Here is a 15,826-nt window from a genome sequence, read left to right as displayed (position 1 = left end):
TGTGAACAAGAAACAATTAACAAGTGGCTCTATCCCATCTCCCCCCCTTTCCCCGTCGCGATATAACCTTCGTGGTTGAAAACGACGTTAAACACCAAATAAAGAAAGAAAGAAAGAACGTTAGTTGTGTCGTACAGCATGTGCAAAGAGCTACATTTCTTGTTAAATGTCGTGAATAGAAGAGTGATACACTGGACGTAAGTCTGTGTAGATTACTGATTACAATTTCAGCAGATTTTTTCTTGAAAAAAAGAGATACAAAAATAACACTTTTAACTCTAACAAGATCCAATCAGTCGGAAACACTGATATGTACCTTCACCTGCGTGTGTGTGTGTGTGTGTGTGTGTGTGTGTGTGTGTGTGTGCGTGTGTGTGTGTGTGTGTGTGTGGACTTACGAATGTGAGTGTGTGTGTGCTTCCAGATAGCATGATTTGCTGTCCTGTTATCGACAGGAAATATCCAAGAATAGAGCAATGATGCTTGAGTGTTACTTAACTTTTCCCCCGAGGTGTGCATGAAGTGGATTGCCACCACATTCGAGAACTAGTCGTCAGTACATGGACTAGTAACAGTAACATCAAACGTTTATATAGCTTACAAGAGGAGAGACATATGCGGGGGTAGGCCTATCAACGATCTCACAAGGGTCTTTTACAGTACATTGCCGTTTGATGTTTGTTTGTTTGTTTGTTTGTTTGCTTAACGCCCAGCCGACCACGAAGGGCCATATCAGGGCGGTGCTGCTTTGACATATAACGTGCGCCACACACAAGACAGAAGTCGCAGCACATGCTTCATGTCTCACCCAGTCACATTATTCTGACACCGGACCAACCAGTCCTAGCACTAACCCCATAATGCCAGACGCCAGGCGGAGCAGCCACTAGATTGCCAATTTTAAAGTCTTAGGTATGACCCGGCCGGGGTTCGAACCCACGACCTCCCGATCACGGGGCGGACGCCTTACCACTAGGCCAACCGTGCCGGTGCCGTTTGATGTGCGTGGCAATGAATCTCAAGAGCATGAAGAGGGAGCTGGTTGGCAGTTTTCTCTCGACTGCTCATAGACCTTGTAAATACAAACTTGGGGTGTAATTTTCCTCGACAATTTGGCTCTCCAAACTTTCATCTGTCGACCTTTTTGCGCTCAGACTTTTTTTTCGGCGCCCTCGTTATCTGGACTTAAGCGCCCTCGACATTATGGCGCTCTCGCGGATTATGTCAAACATGCTGAATAATTCATTCTGTCGCCTACAGGTGGCAACTGCAGGACGCAATCAGTTGAAATGCTTTTCGTGCTAGATCGAGGATCAAGGCTAACGGTCTGTTGGTTCCGTTGAACACACGAACGGCATTTGTCTAGGTCCTGCAATTTGTTTGCCTTTCAAGTGACTCTCCTGGATCAGTCTTACTTCGCTTTCGAATGCAGACTTACTTTGCCTCTGAGTGCAGGCTCATTTCGTCTCCGAGTACATGCTTATTTGATCTTCAAGTACTGAACAGGCCTATTTGTCTCCTAATACAAGGCTTATTTTGTCTCCCGACACAAGGTTTTTTTTCAACCAAATAAAGTCTTTATTTGTCCTCGTACAGGCTTATTTTGTCTCTCATTAGAGACTTCTTTTGACTCCAAGCAAAGGCATTTTTTTTTAATCCTAGTAACACTTATTTTGTCTCCAAGTAACGGATTTATTTTGTCTACCAGTACAGACTGATTTTATCTCCCAGTACAGACTAATGTTTTCTTCCAGCAGAGGCTTATTTTGTCTCCCAAGTGGCAAGTACATGTTTATGTTGTCTGCCAAAACAGGCTAATTGTTGGCTGCCAGTACAGGCTTATTTCGTCTGCCACAACAGGCTTTTGTTTCTGCCAGTACAGGCTTATTTTGTCTCCCAGTAATAGTCGTATTTTGTCTTCCAGTAGAGGCTTATTTTGTCTCCAAGTACATGTTCATGTTACCTTAACGCGGTCCTATGAACGATTCGGCGAGGAGGTGACCTTGTGAATTAATCGCAGGTTCAGAATATGTGCCTGTAGGTGAAATAAATCGCATCCGAAGATCAACCCACACTTGCACTTTAGCTGGGTGATTCCACGTTCGTATGCAGCGTGTATTAGAACTATTAACGTGAGTATGTCCGCTGGCTTGTCTGGGGACTAGTTTTCTGACGACAGGGGGCTTTTAAAACAAGCCGATGTAGAGACTATCCATGTAATCTCAAGTTAAATTAAGAAGTAATCCCCAGGACTGACTAAAGCACAATCATGCCGCAAGCATGGTTCCTTGTCTCTGCCAGCCTGTACGTGTAAGACCCATAAGGCTAATTCATCGCCGTTTCACCCCTCGTTAAAGTTAAGTATTCCTCGCAGTCTCTTTACTTCTCTAAATTACATGCAGGGATGTTGCTAACATCTATTTCCATCAATATATGTGCCGAAATAGCCTTTAAAGTTTCGGGAATGTTAGGCAGTTCTAGACATGACCTTTTCATTCCCCCCGCGGTGAAAAATGTGTAGCAGTCCTCCCGAAATGGCGGCACAGTGTTCTGCTATTTGAGATTTATACATTGCTGTGTTTCAACGACTGCTGACAAGATGACCCTTCGCTGTGCTTTCATTCGAACAACACACGATCGATGGAAAGGATGGCGTTGTGATTTGACAGAATACATCGGTTATGATTAAAAGGAAATCCGCACTGTTTGATGTAGGCCAAGATAACAATTTATTGCCAGCCGTAGCCAAACACTATGGTTCATGCCAGTCACTATAGACTTGCATTGGTTTGTGTGTGTGTGTGTGTGTGTGTGTGTGTGTGTGTGTGTGTGTGTGTGTGTGTGTGTGTGTGTGAGAAGTCAGAAGTCAAAATGTTAATTTGCGAAAACTTATAATTATGGTTTATGGCAAAAGGGTGCTGGGGGGTTGGGTAATCGAACGATCCGCGAACATTAGTGTACTAATTGGTTTCAGTCCGTTACAAAAACAATCATATGCTTCCTGATTCTGTCCGAAGCATCCAACTTGCATTCCAAGTCGGGAAATAACTGTTCCGTTTTTAATACGGTACTGTTCAATACCGATCGCGCTTTGTCACAAACACTCATACAATCTGTGTGCCGTGTGTGTGTGTGTGTGTGTGTGTGTGTGTGTGTGTGTGTGTGTGTCTGTGTGTGTGTGTGTCTGTGTGTGTGGATACGTGTGTGTGTTTGGGGGGTATTTTATGTTTGAAGTTTGATTGTTTTCAAACCTCAGCACTTCTTCACTGTTTCAGTTAAACCCGGAAGCCGAGCCACATGAGCCGACCCGATGACGTCACAAAACATGACGTCACCAGCCGATGTGACGTCACCCTCCCGCCCGGCCCTCATCGCGTCATTCTCCTTCTACATGCTGCCGCTGGTGGTAGGCGTGGTGGGGAACGCCGGAATCGTACACGTCATCTTGACCCACAAGTCTCTCCGCACCGGCGTCAACGCTTACATCGCTAGCATGGCGGCTCTGGACTTCCTCGCCTGTACCATGCTCGTCCCTCTGCGCATGTATTTTTACTTGGCCGAGTCCACTCTGGACGGAGGGGAGCTGGCCCTGTGCCAGTCTGAAGTCTTCTGCCACAGTTTGGTGGACGCCGGGAGGATGCTCTTCTTGGGAGCGATCAGCTTTGAGAGGTACCAGGCCGTGGCCAACCCGTTTCAACGGGACAAGGTGGCCTCCGCGAGAAGAGCGGCCGTGACCTTAGCCGTGATGTGGGTGGTGATGCTGCTCTACGCCGCCATGGTTACCATCTTCTTCTACGACACCATCATGTTCAAGTTCTGCATGGAGCACAGCCAGCCCGGACGGGTGGACTGGGCGCTGTGGGGAGGCATCGAGATGTACTTCGTGCTGCCGCTCTCGCTCCTGACCGTGCTCCTGGTCATCGTGTGCTACGTGCTCATGTTCAGGATCCTCAACATACAGAGGATCAAGATGATGGGCCACTCCAAGAACCCCTCTACGCACAAGGTCTCCCCTGCCCCTCCTGGCTCTTCCCTCCTGTTTAAAACTCACCTTCACCCAGCAGTTGCTTGCAGCGCGATACCATCCGATGTTGGGACCAGCGTTGCAGACAAGCTGCGTGAGTTAGACACTGTGAAGCATTCGGTCGTCAAGGTGGCTCCCGTGTCTTGGTCATGTCACCAGACCCCTCCAGCCTGCAGTCCTACAAAAGAGACCAGCGTGTTCAATAAATCAAGTGCCCGAGATCAAAACGACCCTGAAACTGTTGACAGTACCGGCGTCAATGTAGGGAAAACATCGACTGGGCCAGGGGCTGATACAGACACAGTGCACGCAACAAGTGATGCTGGCGTTGACAATGGATCACGTTCGACCTCCGCGCTTGATGCTGGCAACATGGACACGAGTCTGTCTATACGAGCGACAGAGCCCACTACCAAAGCCGCGGACAACCTGACGTCACTCATGATGAGTGCTGTCACCGATGACGATGACGACATCAGCGTCTGTGAACTCGGCAACGTCAGGTCGCTGTCCACCGTCAGCGTGCCTGAAAAAAGTTACAGGAAGGCGTCTCGTGGAAGCACGCCTTATTACGTCAGACGATCATCTGCTTTCTTCGACGTGGAGGGAAGGGTGAGATCCTTCTTCAACACAAGCGAACGTCTCCACAGACTCAAGCACCCGTCCGCGGTAGACTCCAGCAAACCCCTTAGCCCGACAGCGCTGAAAGAGAGAGAGGGACCGAATTTCGGCGAAGAATTGTGTTCAGAGATTTCGGGCACTGAAACAGTCGAAGGCCGGAAGAAAATTGACACTGTCACTGCCCAAAAAGACAGTCAAACATTCCATCTGGATAGTCGAGAAGATCATTCTGAAACAACGATATCGAACCCATGTCTTCAGCCGTCCAATAATGCAATCAACGAAGGAGTTGAACCAGAAAACATTGACCCCTCTGACCCAAAGAACGCGGCAGTGTCTGAAGGAATACGAGACACATCAAATACGCTCCCATCGTTGAAATCCAGCGCCGTGGAGCTTAACGCCAGTGTTAAGACTGATCTTACAAATAAGACCAATATGAAGGCAGTATCTCTAGGTCAAGTGGTGATTCAGAACACCGACATGTGTCAAAATAATAAAAACGAAGTGATACTAGTCAGAAAGACGGGAGTCAATAGTCCAGCTCATGTCCGCACTGGTAATTCTCAATACGCTGACAAATCGAAGTCCGATACCTTCGATACAAATGACCATATGGGCAACACTGATATTGACCAGAGAGACGCTCTGGTGAAGAGCATTAAAGAAGTAGAAACGGGCGTTACGACAGTTGAAGCCAACAGACACGTTCACCGAGGAAAAGCGCCCAAGGTGTTAAACAGCGTCAGCGAGCATGACAAAGACACAGACAAAACAACTGGTGAGGATAAATCTATTGACCTGAACCGTGAAAAAACAGCGACAATAAAATACGGCGATGCAAGCCCGGGAGGGAACACACGCGATACCGTCGACGCCGTAAACCTCATTCAAGAAATCGTAGAAAATACACGCGGGGACACGAACAACCCCGTATATAAAACAGTGGCGGCTGATCACCACAAAAAGGATTGCACAGACAACACGAACTACAACACCCCTACCCACAACGTTGACACTGAAGAAACAGCCAGCGTTGAAGCATCAAGTAAGGATACTGCAGAGGAGCTGAACAGAAAACCCGACACCAGCAAAACTGGCGGAGAGACGAAGGCAGAGGAGACGAAGAGAAACACAGACAGCGACAAAACAGCCGGTGGCGATGGAAGTATAGGAAAAGCTGGGCAAAAGACAAGCCCGGACAAGCGTGTCCAAGACGTGACGGGCAGCGTGCGGACAGTGAATGTGGTGGAGATGGACGGCACAGCGCACGTGGAGCAAGTCTCGGGCTCGCACAACATCCAGGGCGCCGTCTGTCTCTACAACCCCCGCAACCGCGTGCAAGGCCGGAGACGCGTGGAGCTGAAAATAGCCAAGCGACTGGTCGTCATCTTCCTCTCCTTTCTCTTCCTCTGGCTGCCCTACCCTTTCGCTGTGCTCTCAATCCGACTCCTGCACATGCAGCCCAAGGAGGGGGAGGGGGAGGGAGGGCCATGGCGATCCGGGGTCGAGCAGATGGTCAAGGATGTGATCTGCGTGCTGTCCGCACTGACCACGGTCACCGCTGCGGTCAACCCCGTCTTCTACGGCATGGCCAACGTCACGATCCGCGCCGTCGTGGTCACTAAGCTGAAGAACATCTTTGCCTGCTGCAGGCCCAGAAGATGACGTCATTCCGTGACGTAGTTTGATTGGGGTGGTTCTAATGACTGATTTTAATTGGCGAAGTCGACTTCGCGAATTCCACATCACGAAACTCTAAGATATAGTGTGTTATTGTGCTAAGAGGCTTGACGATATAATTTCAAGTCATTGTGACCGGGATGAAGGAATCACGTGCTCAAGGCCCAAGAAATGACGTAATAGCAAAGGGCTGCTTTGGTGGAGTGCTTTATTTAATGTTGAACTCCGAGAAGATGCTAACTTACTAAAGGGTCACTTCGGTGGAGTGGCTCCAAACTGCAGTACATTCTTCAATGCTGAAGAATCCATAGACGACGATGTGATAGTACCAAACGTCGCTCCACTGAAACTGTGCACCTAAAGTGCGGTTCATTTTCTTTTGCGGCGATATAAAAGCTGTAACTGTGTCTTTACTGATTCATTCGCTTGCGGCTTCGTTGCAGGCGGTAGAAACTTCGATCAAGATAAGTTTTCGTAACTAATTGTTTGTCTGTGCACTTAAAAGACCGTTGGGTCGATATATTTGTGAATGTAACGTTTTTTTGTCAATAGCAAACATTCCAACAACTTACTTTTCTTGCTTTTACATTTAGTCAAGTTTTGACTAAATGTTTTAACATAGAGGGGGAATCGAGACGAGGGTCGTGGTGTATGTGTCGAGGGTCGAGGGTCGTGGCGCATAGTGCTTTTAGTTATGCGCTATAGAAATCTCCTTAATAAATAAAATGTGTGTGTGTCTGTCTGTCTGTCTGTGCGTGTGTGTGTGTGTAGAACGATTCAGACCAAACTAATGGACCGATCTTTATGAAATTTTACATGATAGTTCCTGGGAATGATATCCCTGGACATTTTTTTCTTTTTTTCGATAAATACCTTTGATGACGTCATATCCGGCTTTTTGTAAAAGTTGAGGCGGCACAGTCACACCCTCATTTTTCAATCAAATTGATTGAAATTTTGGCCAGGCAATCTTCGACAAAGGCCCGACTTCGGTATTGCATTTCAGCTTGGTGGATTAAAAATTAATTAATGACTTTGGTCATTAAACATCTGAAAGTTGTAAAAAAAATATTTTTTTTGTAAAACGATCCAAATTTACGTTCATCTTATTCTTCATCATTTTCTGATTCCAAAAACATATAAATATGTTATAATTGGATTAAAAACAAGCTCTGAAAATTAAAAATATAAAAATTATGATCAAAATTAAATTTTCCAAATCAACTTAAAAACACTTTCATCTTATTCCTTGTCGGTTCCTGATTCCAAAAACATATAGATATGATATGATATGTTTGGATTAAAAACACGCTCAGAAAGTTAAAACGAAGAGAGGTACAGAAAAGCGTGCTATCCTTCTCAGCGCAACTACTACCCCGCTCTTCTTGTCAATTTCACTGCCTTTGCCACGAGCGGTGGACTGACGATGCTACGAGTATACGGTCTTGCTGAAAAATTGCATTGCGTTCTGTTTCATTCTGTGAGTTCGACAGCTTGACTAAATGTTGTATTTTCGCCTTACGCGACTTGTTTGAATTTGTGTCTTTATTGAACATGATCAGGACCTGCAAACGCGGAATATGACGTAATGCAAACAATAAAAACATTGGTGTATACTTTGTATATGAGTGTGATTGATGCTGCAGTATTTTTTCTTGTGCTAAATGAATAGAGAATAACATGGTGTGCACAGTGACTCTGTTTGAACGCATTTAAACCGCAGTATATTTGCTTGTGCTAAAATGAATAGCAAATGGCAGAATATGAATATGAATGAACATTTTCTCTATTCAAATGCATTTTTTTGTGTGCTAAGTGGATAGAAGATGACATGACATGAACATTTATTTATCTGTATTGGCGCGTGCCTATTAGCTGCGGTAATGTTTCATGCGCTAAATGGATAGACGATGACATGAAATGTAAATTCTTTCTATTGGAGCGTGTTTGAACTACATTATATTTTCTTCTTGTGTCCACTGTTTGAGAGTTGTCGTGCATCATATCAACATTTCCTTTGTTTGAGCACGTCAACATGCAGTTATTACATTGTCTTGCGCTGAATGCCTATTAGTGGATGACGTGAAATCGACGTTATTGTGGTTGGAATTATACGAGCATAATCAGGCGCTCATGTGTGCCAAAGTTCTTGATGGGTCTGGTGTATTGTAGTGGGCAATGTTGAATACAGTCTGCAAACTATGCACATTTGAATTACGACTTGATTGTATTGACATTGTCGTCTGCTTGGCTGATCGTTTCTGGTTTCTCTGTATTTCTCACTACCCTTCCCTTCCTCCCTCGCTTTCCTATAATCTCTCCCTCTCTTACTCTTTCCATCCCTCCTCGCTCTCTCTCTCTCTCTCTCTCTCTGTGTCTCTCTCTCTCTCTCTCTTTCGTTCTCTCTCTCTCTCTCTCTTTCTCGCCCTATCTCTCTCTCTCTCTTTCTCTCTCTATCTCTCTCTATCTGTCTCTGTTTCTCTCTCTATCTCTCTCTTTCTCTCTCTCTCTCTCTCTTTCTCTCTTTCTCTCTCTCTAGATCTCTCTCTCTCTTTCTTTCTCTCTCTCTCTCTCTCTCTCTCTCTCTCTCTCTCTCTCTCTCTCTCTCTCTCTCTCTCCGTATGCCTCTCTCTCCCTCGTTCTGCCTATCTCCCTCTTTCTTTCTCTTCACCACTCTCTGTCTTTTTTGTTCTATCCAGCCCATTCTCTCCTGCACTTACATTTAATGGCGTCGCAAGCACTCTTTAATGGCCTAGTGGGCAAGCGGTCGCCTTTCTGTAATAATAATAATAATAATAATAATGATAATAAACATTCTTCTATAGCGCTGTTAACCGCCAGATAACAGTCTCATGGCGCTTTACAAATATTGTATCAACCGTACAATGAAGTTTTGTCAAAAGACATGCACAGATTATTAACAGCTATTGTGTTTTCAGCGTAGCAATAGGGTCCGATATTTGACAAGTATAATGCCGACGAGTCGAAGACGAGTCGCATTATACTTGTTCGAGGCAAAATATCGGACCCTATTGCTACGCTGAAAATACAATAGCGATTATATAGCTGTTCTGACCTTGATTTGTTGTTCCGGGCCAAACTTACAAAATGACAGTTTTTGCGTCGATGCGTTGATCTCAGGTTTTGATAACAGACGCAGTTTCTTATGCGCATTAGTTTTGCGCAGGCGCCACACTGACTTTGGAAAAAAATAACTCGATTTGACAACACAGCTGTTAAACAGCTTTTTATTAGTTCATTCGTATACAACAAAAAGAAGTTTGAGTTTTTTTAATTTTGAACAAGACTACTTATGAAGAAGACCAAAACAAAACATCAACGGAAAACTAGAAACAACTGAAGAACTAGGATGCAACAAGGGGAGGAGAAGAGAACAGCTAATCCGTACAACGCGAGCAGACGGCAGCGAAGTTTTCAGTTTGGGTGAATGACATTCATACTTGTCTCGTCATGAAGCGAATTTTTCAACCTCAGTTATAAACGACTACATGAATGTTAGTGCCATGGGTTGTACATCAATACTTCAGAGGGGAAGTGGGGTATTTAGTGTGGAGTTACGAGATAAGAAAATAAAAGCCGAATGCGAAAGTTTGTGTCAGTCGGCACACAAAAACGGCTGTTCCGTTTTACTCCCCTGTTTGTACTACATCTTTCGACTTTGGGCATTTTGTGGTGTTTAGGGACAGAAAATAATTGGTTTAGTCCTGTTTCATCGGGAAGTTAGCAGAAAAGGGTATGCTATCGACATTTGTAAAGCTGAAAAACATTCCCGAGAAGAATTTCAAGTTGTCAGTGTATGCTGTTGTCGATTGTTAACATCGTGTGGTACAGATGGGTAAACCGGAACCATGCGTCTTTGTTATTGCCAATATGCTTTTGGATATTGGCAAAAATGGCCGACTTCCGTAGCATTATGCTTTGATGATGACGTTGAGACCATCCAATCACAGCCCCCGAATTCCCCCACGTGTCCATCAGAATAGCTATATAAATTCATTTGTGACAGTGTACTCAAAACGAACAATGACTGTCCCCAATATCTCTCGTGAAGAAGCAAGTCTGGATGTAATTGTGACTGCACCCAAAGTGTTTCTTTTGATGTGACGGAAAAGGAGTAGAAAAGGTCAGCTAAGGTCATAAACATAGGTGAACAATGACTCTTCATAGTATCTCTCGTGATGAAGCTATAGCCTGGAAGTGCCCCCCGCGGGTTAGGGGGAAGAATTTACCCGATGCTCCCCAGCATGTCGTAAGAGGCGACTAACGGATTCTGTTTCTCCTTTTACCCTTGTTAAGTGTTTCTTGTATAGAATATAGTCAATGTTTGTAAAGATTTTAGTCAAGCAGTATGTAAGAAATGTTAAGTCCTTTGTTCTGGAAACTTGCATTCTCCCAGTAAGGTCATATATTGTACTACGTTGCAAGCCCCTGGAGCAATTTTTTGATTAGTGCTTTTGTGAGCAAGAAACAATTAACAAGTGGCTCTATCCCATCTCCCCCCCCTTTCCCCGTCGCGATATAACCTTGAACGGTTGAAAACGACGTTAAACACCAAATAAAGAAAGACAGAAATAGCCTGGAAGTAATAATTATTGTGACTGCACCCAAAGGTTTGTTTTTCGATGTGGCGGAAAAGGAGTAGACAAAGTCGGTTAAGATAATAAACCAAGGTGAATGCTTTGTTTTTGCGAAAGTCGTTGCATTGGTCAAAGTCAGTCTAGAATGTGTTTGTTATGTAGCTACATTCAGTCGACGTGGGTGGCTGTTGTGTTGACTAGTCAGTCAACTGGATGTGTTTTTGTTGTTGTTTGATTTGGTTTTTTGTTTGTTGCGCGGTGACGCATCCGGTGCTGTTGTTTTGTCCAAAGTCAAGAATAGAGGTCTGCTTTCTTTGTCAAAATAAGTAAGTTAAAACAGAAAGAAGTGCGGTAAAAGATGGTCAACATGTATGTCTGTTCTATTCATTCTCTTCATCATCGATTCTCCTTCAGCAGGCTTGTCTGGTAAAGACAAATTAGAGAAACAAATGAGAGAGAGAGAGAGAGAGAGAGAGAGAGAGAGAGAGAGAGAGAGAGAGAGAGAGAGAGAGAGAGAGAGAGAGAGAGAGCCAAGGACAGACAGACAAGACCGAGAGAGACAGAGAAAGAGAGAGAGTGTGTGTGTGTATGTGTGTGTGTGTGTGTGCCGTTGTGTATGCGTGTGCGTGTGTATGTGTATGTGTGTGTGTGTGTGTGTGTGTGTGTGTGCCACGGTGTGTGTTTGTGTTAGTATGTGTGTATGTGTGTGTGCGTGTCTGTGTGTCTGCGGTTTGTGTATGTATGTTCGTGTGTGTACGTGTGTACGTGTGTGTGTGTGTGTGTGTGTGTGTGTGTGTGTGTGTGTGTGTGTGAGTGTGTGTGCCGGATCTTTCAAGATGGCCACCAGAGTAATAAGCGTGAACCACTACCTCAAATATCTCCTTCCCCGCTAACCCGTTATCTCCGACCCTCTCTGACCATCCTCCGTCAATCCGTGCAACCCAGTAAATAAAGACAGAAGTCATTTTTCACCGAATCCAAATCAAGGTTGCTGCGTGTTTTGTTCACTTGTGTAAGGCAGTATCGTTTAGGGAATGAACAGCCGGCGATGGAACGTACGGAACAGAGTCTCTCAGACCATATGGGACCATCTGTTGCAGTCTTTACAAACCTCTCGATATAAACAGAAGTTATTTTTCACCAGATTCGAATCAATGTTGCTGTGGTTTTTGTTCACGTGCGTAGGAGTGTCGTTTGGGGAATAAACAACCGGCGATGGAACCTACGGGACTTTCTTCACGAAAAAAATCTGCCGACATCATTATTCAGAAGTAATGTTTCCCACAAGGGACCAGCTAAGGTTTAATTAAGAGAAAATGAATGCTTCCACGACAATGCCGATTTTAGAACGCCATTATTGATCGGTGGTCGTTTTGAAAATTTCTTGTTCTCGGAGAGTCAGATTAGGGTACAACGTACCAAGAGATTTGCTGGGCCCGGCTTCGCCATAAAAAGAGAAAGGCAAGGTATTAAGAGACAACGTTGTTCGACAAGGAATTATTTCCCTTGTGTTTTTTCGCTTTCGTTAAAATGTAGTAGCCATTGTTGAAAGCGGAAATTTGAATGATTAGATACATTAGTGCATAAGCATAGTTGGAGTTTCGTATTGTTGCACTTTTTCCCTTTATTCTTTTTCTTTTTTTTCTCGTTTTTACCTTGACAAACAGAAGCAGCATAGTAAGAGTTGCCTCCCTTGCTAGAGAAAATCGCAAACTTTGAGAAAACACTAACTTAGTTATGACTAAAGCCCCGATAGCGAAAGAGTTCGTGGCCATTCTAGAGCGTAGACAAATCTTCTTCCAATTTACATGGTTACACTGCTACATTTTATCTCCCTTCCCTCAGAAAATTCTAGAACCTTGATTTGCAGACTATAAAAGTCATTTTTGGGTAATTTAAAACAAAAACGCACGGAAGAATTCCCATTCGTAAATCTGTGGTGACTGAACTGATCGAAAACTGTGCATTGGAAATGATCTAATATATAAGAATCGATGTGCACTTAATGCTGACAAAGCAAGAGTTACCTCTCTTTAGTTTCAAGAATGTTCTTAAAAGTACTGGCAACGATACTTTTGATACATTCATTCTGTGCATGAGTGCGATCGAAGACGTCTAAGCTCACCAATGTAATGCAGAGACTACAAGAGAACAGCAGGGACAACCTCTGGTTTGCACTCTGGTGGATGGACGAAGGCAAGTTAGTTCTCCAAATCCACGAAGTAAACAAGGAATAGAAAAACTCAAACTGCATGAGGTGTACACTGTGCAGTCTAGTTCCTCATGCCTCTTGTTCTTAAGCTATGGCGACTACAGACAGATAGACAGACACACATACACACTAGCACCACGCACGCACGCACGCACGCACGCACGCACACGCACGCACGCACACATACACACACACACACACACACACACACATATATATATATATATATATATATATATATACACCCCACACACACTAACTTACATCCATTCTTATATATATTAGATCATTTCCTATGCACACTTGTCGATCAGTTCAGTCACCACAGATTCACGAATGAGGTCATCAATTCACGCAGACATGTGTGTTTTAAAAACCTGCAGCCTGGCTGGTTTCTGTGCACAGCAGGATTTAAAAAAAAAGTGTTTTGTTTGCACGATCGTGTACAAGCGAAAAAGTGTATCTTTCTTTTGTGCTTAAAGGCGAACTGACACTGGCTGAGTGCACTTAGTTGGGGGCCCGGTTGGTAGAGCACTGGACTTGTGATCGGAAGGTCGCAGGTTCGAATTCGTGCCGGGACGGACACGGGTCAACTTTATGTGTAGACCCAGAGACGGAAGCCATGTCCCACCCCCGTGTCACCACAATGGCACGTAAAAGACCTCGGTCATTCTGCCATAAGCGCAAATGGCTGATACAACCTAAAAACGCATACACTGGAGTATCTCATCAAAAGCCGTGAGGGCGTAAAAAAACCAAACTCGAATTATCATATAACCCAGATCATATTTAGCCTGTGGGACAGTAAGCATTTTCCCTTTCCTTTTTTTGGAGGGTGCTGAGTGCATTTAAGTCACCTGTATTACTGCGCCTAGCAAGTTGATTACGATACAAGCTTATCAGAGCGCTTAGAACTGTACCCACGGAATACGCGCTATATAAGCTTCATATTGATTGATATTGATCAGAGCGGATCGCCAGTCATTTTTGTCAGTCACAAATATCTGGCAGCCAAACGTGCGTAATTCACAATGACAGATAAATAATAAATGATCCCGTCAACGTCGACGAGTAGGAAATGATGGAAGGATTTGTCGAGAGTGACAAATAATCCACCGTTGTGGAGTGTCTACCGTTAGTATATATCAGTCCCATGATTCAATATGTTGCAAGTCATTATTGTGGATTTTATGGACGTGATGTGATCATTCTTTGTCTCGGACTGTGCTATTTCTTGCACGTTGCTGTTCTAATTGATGCGGTTTCTGTGAAACTATGCGAACGAGCTAGCCTACATGATTCTCTGGTCGTTACGTGTAAACGAGGTGTTGTCGACGCGTTAAATCTGTCTATTGTTAGAATTGATTTGTCAGGGCAGAGTGAATTAGCGAAGCTCGCATTCTTCTTCTTTGTTCAAGGCACAGTGTTTTCCGTGAAAACAGTTCTGTTTAGTATCTGACATTTGCATGGGGAAATGTCATCCCTCCTCCGGGATACCGCATACCAACAAGCTTCTCGCTAGCTGCTCTCTTTGCAAGAAAGGGATTTTTGTGATAAATCAATTTCTTAAAAAAAGAAAATTGTCAATCTGGAAAGTTAATTCATAAAAAACAAGTCGCGTAAGGCGAAAATACAACATTTAGTCAAGCTGTCGAACTCACAGAATGAAACTGAACGCAATGCAATTTTTCAGCAAGACCGTATACTCGTAGCATCGTCAGTCCACCGCTCGTGGCAAAGGCAGTGAAATTGACAAGAAGAGCGGGGTAGTAGTTGCGCTGAGAAGGATAGCACGCTTTTCTGTACCTCTCTTCGTTTTAACTTTCTGAGCGTGTTTTTAATCCAAACATATCATATCTATATGTTTTTGGAATCAGGAACCGACAAGGAATAAGATGAAAGTGTTTTTAAGTTGATTTCGAAAATTTAATTTTGATCATAATTTTTATATTTTTAATTTTCAGAGCTTGTTTTTAATCCAAATATAACATATTTATATGTTTTTGGAATCAGAAAATGATGAAGAATAAGAGGAACGTAAATTTGGATCGTTTTTATAAAACAATAATTTTCATTACAATTTTCAGATATTTAATGACCAAAGTCATTAATTAATTTTTAAGCCACCAAGCTAAAATGCAATACTGAAGTCCGGCCTTTGTCGAAGATTGCTTGGCCAAAATTTTAATCAATTTGATTGAAAAATGAGGGTGTGACAGTGCCGCCTCAACTTTTACAAAAAGCCGGATATGACGTCATCAAAGGTATTTATCCAAAAAAAAGAAAAAAACGTCCGGGGATATCATTCCCAGGAACTCTCATGTCAAATTTCATAAAGATCGGTCCAGTAGTTTGGTCTGAATCGCTATACACGCACACACACACGCACAGACAGACAGACAGACAGACAGACACACACACACACACACACACACACACACACACACACACACACACACACAGACAGACAAACAGACACACATACACACACACACACATACACCACGACCCTCGTCTCGATTCCCCCTCTATGTTAAATCATTTAGTCAAAACTTGACTAAATGTAAAAACGGAAACAGTCAGGATATTGATTGTTGCTTTGTGTCCAAGTCCAGAAGTGGTCAGATCTGAGATGGTGAGCCTCATCGTTTACGTGAGAAGGACTGTGCCTTTGATATGTTTGTTTGT

General features: G+C 43.8%; 1 protein-coding gene across 1 annotated transcript; it reads left to right on the top strand.

The window, feature by feature from the left end:
- The first annotated feature begins 3,325 nt into the window (after positions 1 to 3,325).
- On the top strand, positions 3,326 to 6,993 carry LOC138965534 (serine-rich adhesin for platelets-like). The gene has a single exon (XM_070337717.1). It carries the CDS (start codon positions 3,326 to 3,328, stop codon positions 6,311 to 6,313), a length of 2,988 nt encoding a protein of 995 aa, XP_070193818.1. The 3' UTR covers positions 6,314 to 6,993.
- Positions 6,994 to 15,826: the final 8,833 nt, after the last annotated feature.

This window comes from Littorina saxatilis, linkage group LG4 (assembly GCF_037325665.1).
Source record: "Littorina saxatilis isolate snail1 linkage group LG4, US_GU_Lsax_2.0, whole genome shotgun sequence".
In the NCBI taxonomy this organism is placed as follows: Eukaryota; Metazoa; Mollusca; class Gastropoda; order Littorinimorpha; family Littorinidae; genus Littorina; species Littorina saxatilis.
This window is presented reverse-complemented; position numbering and strand designations above follow the sequence as displayed.

Excerpts from the sequence above, each read along its gene's own strand:
- LOC138965534 (XM_070337717.1), top strand. The coding sequence starts at position 3,326 with ATGACGTCACCAGCCGATGTGACGTCACCCTCCCGCCCGGCCCTCATC.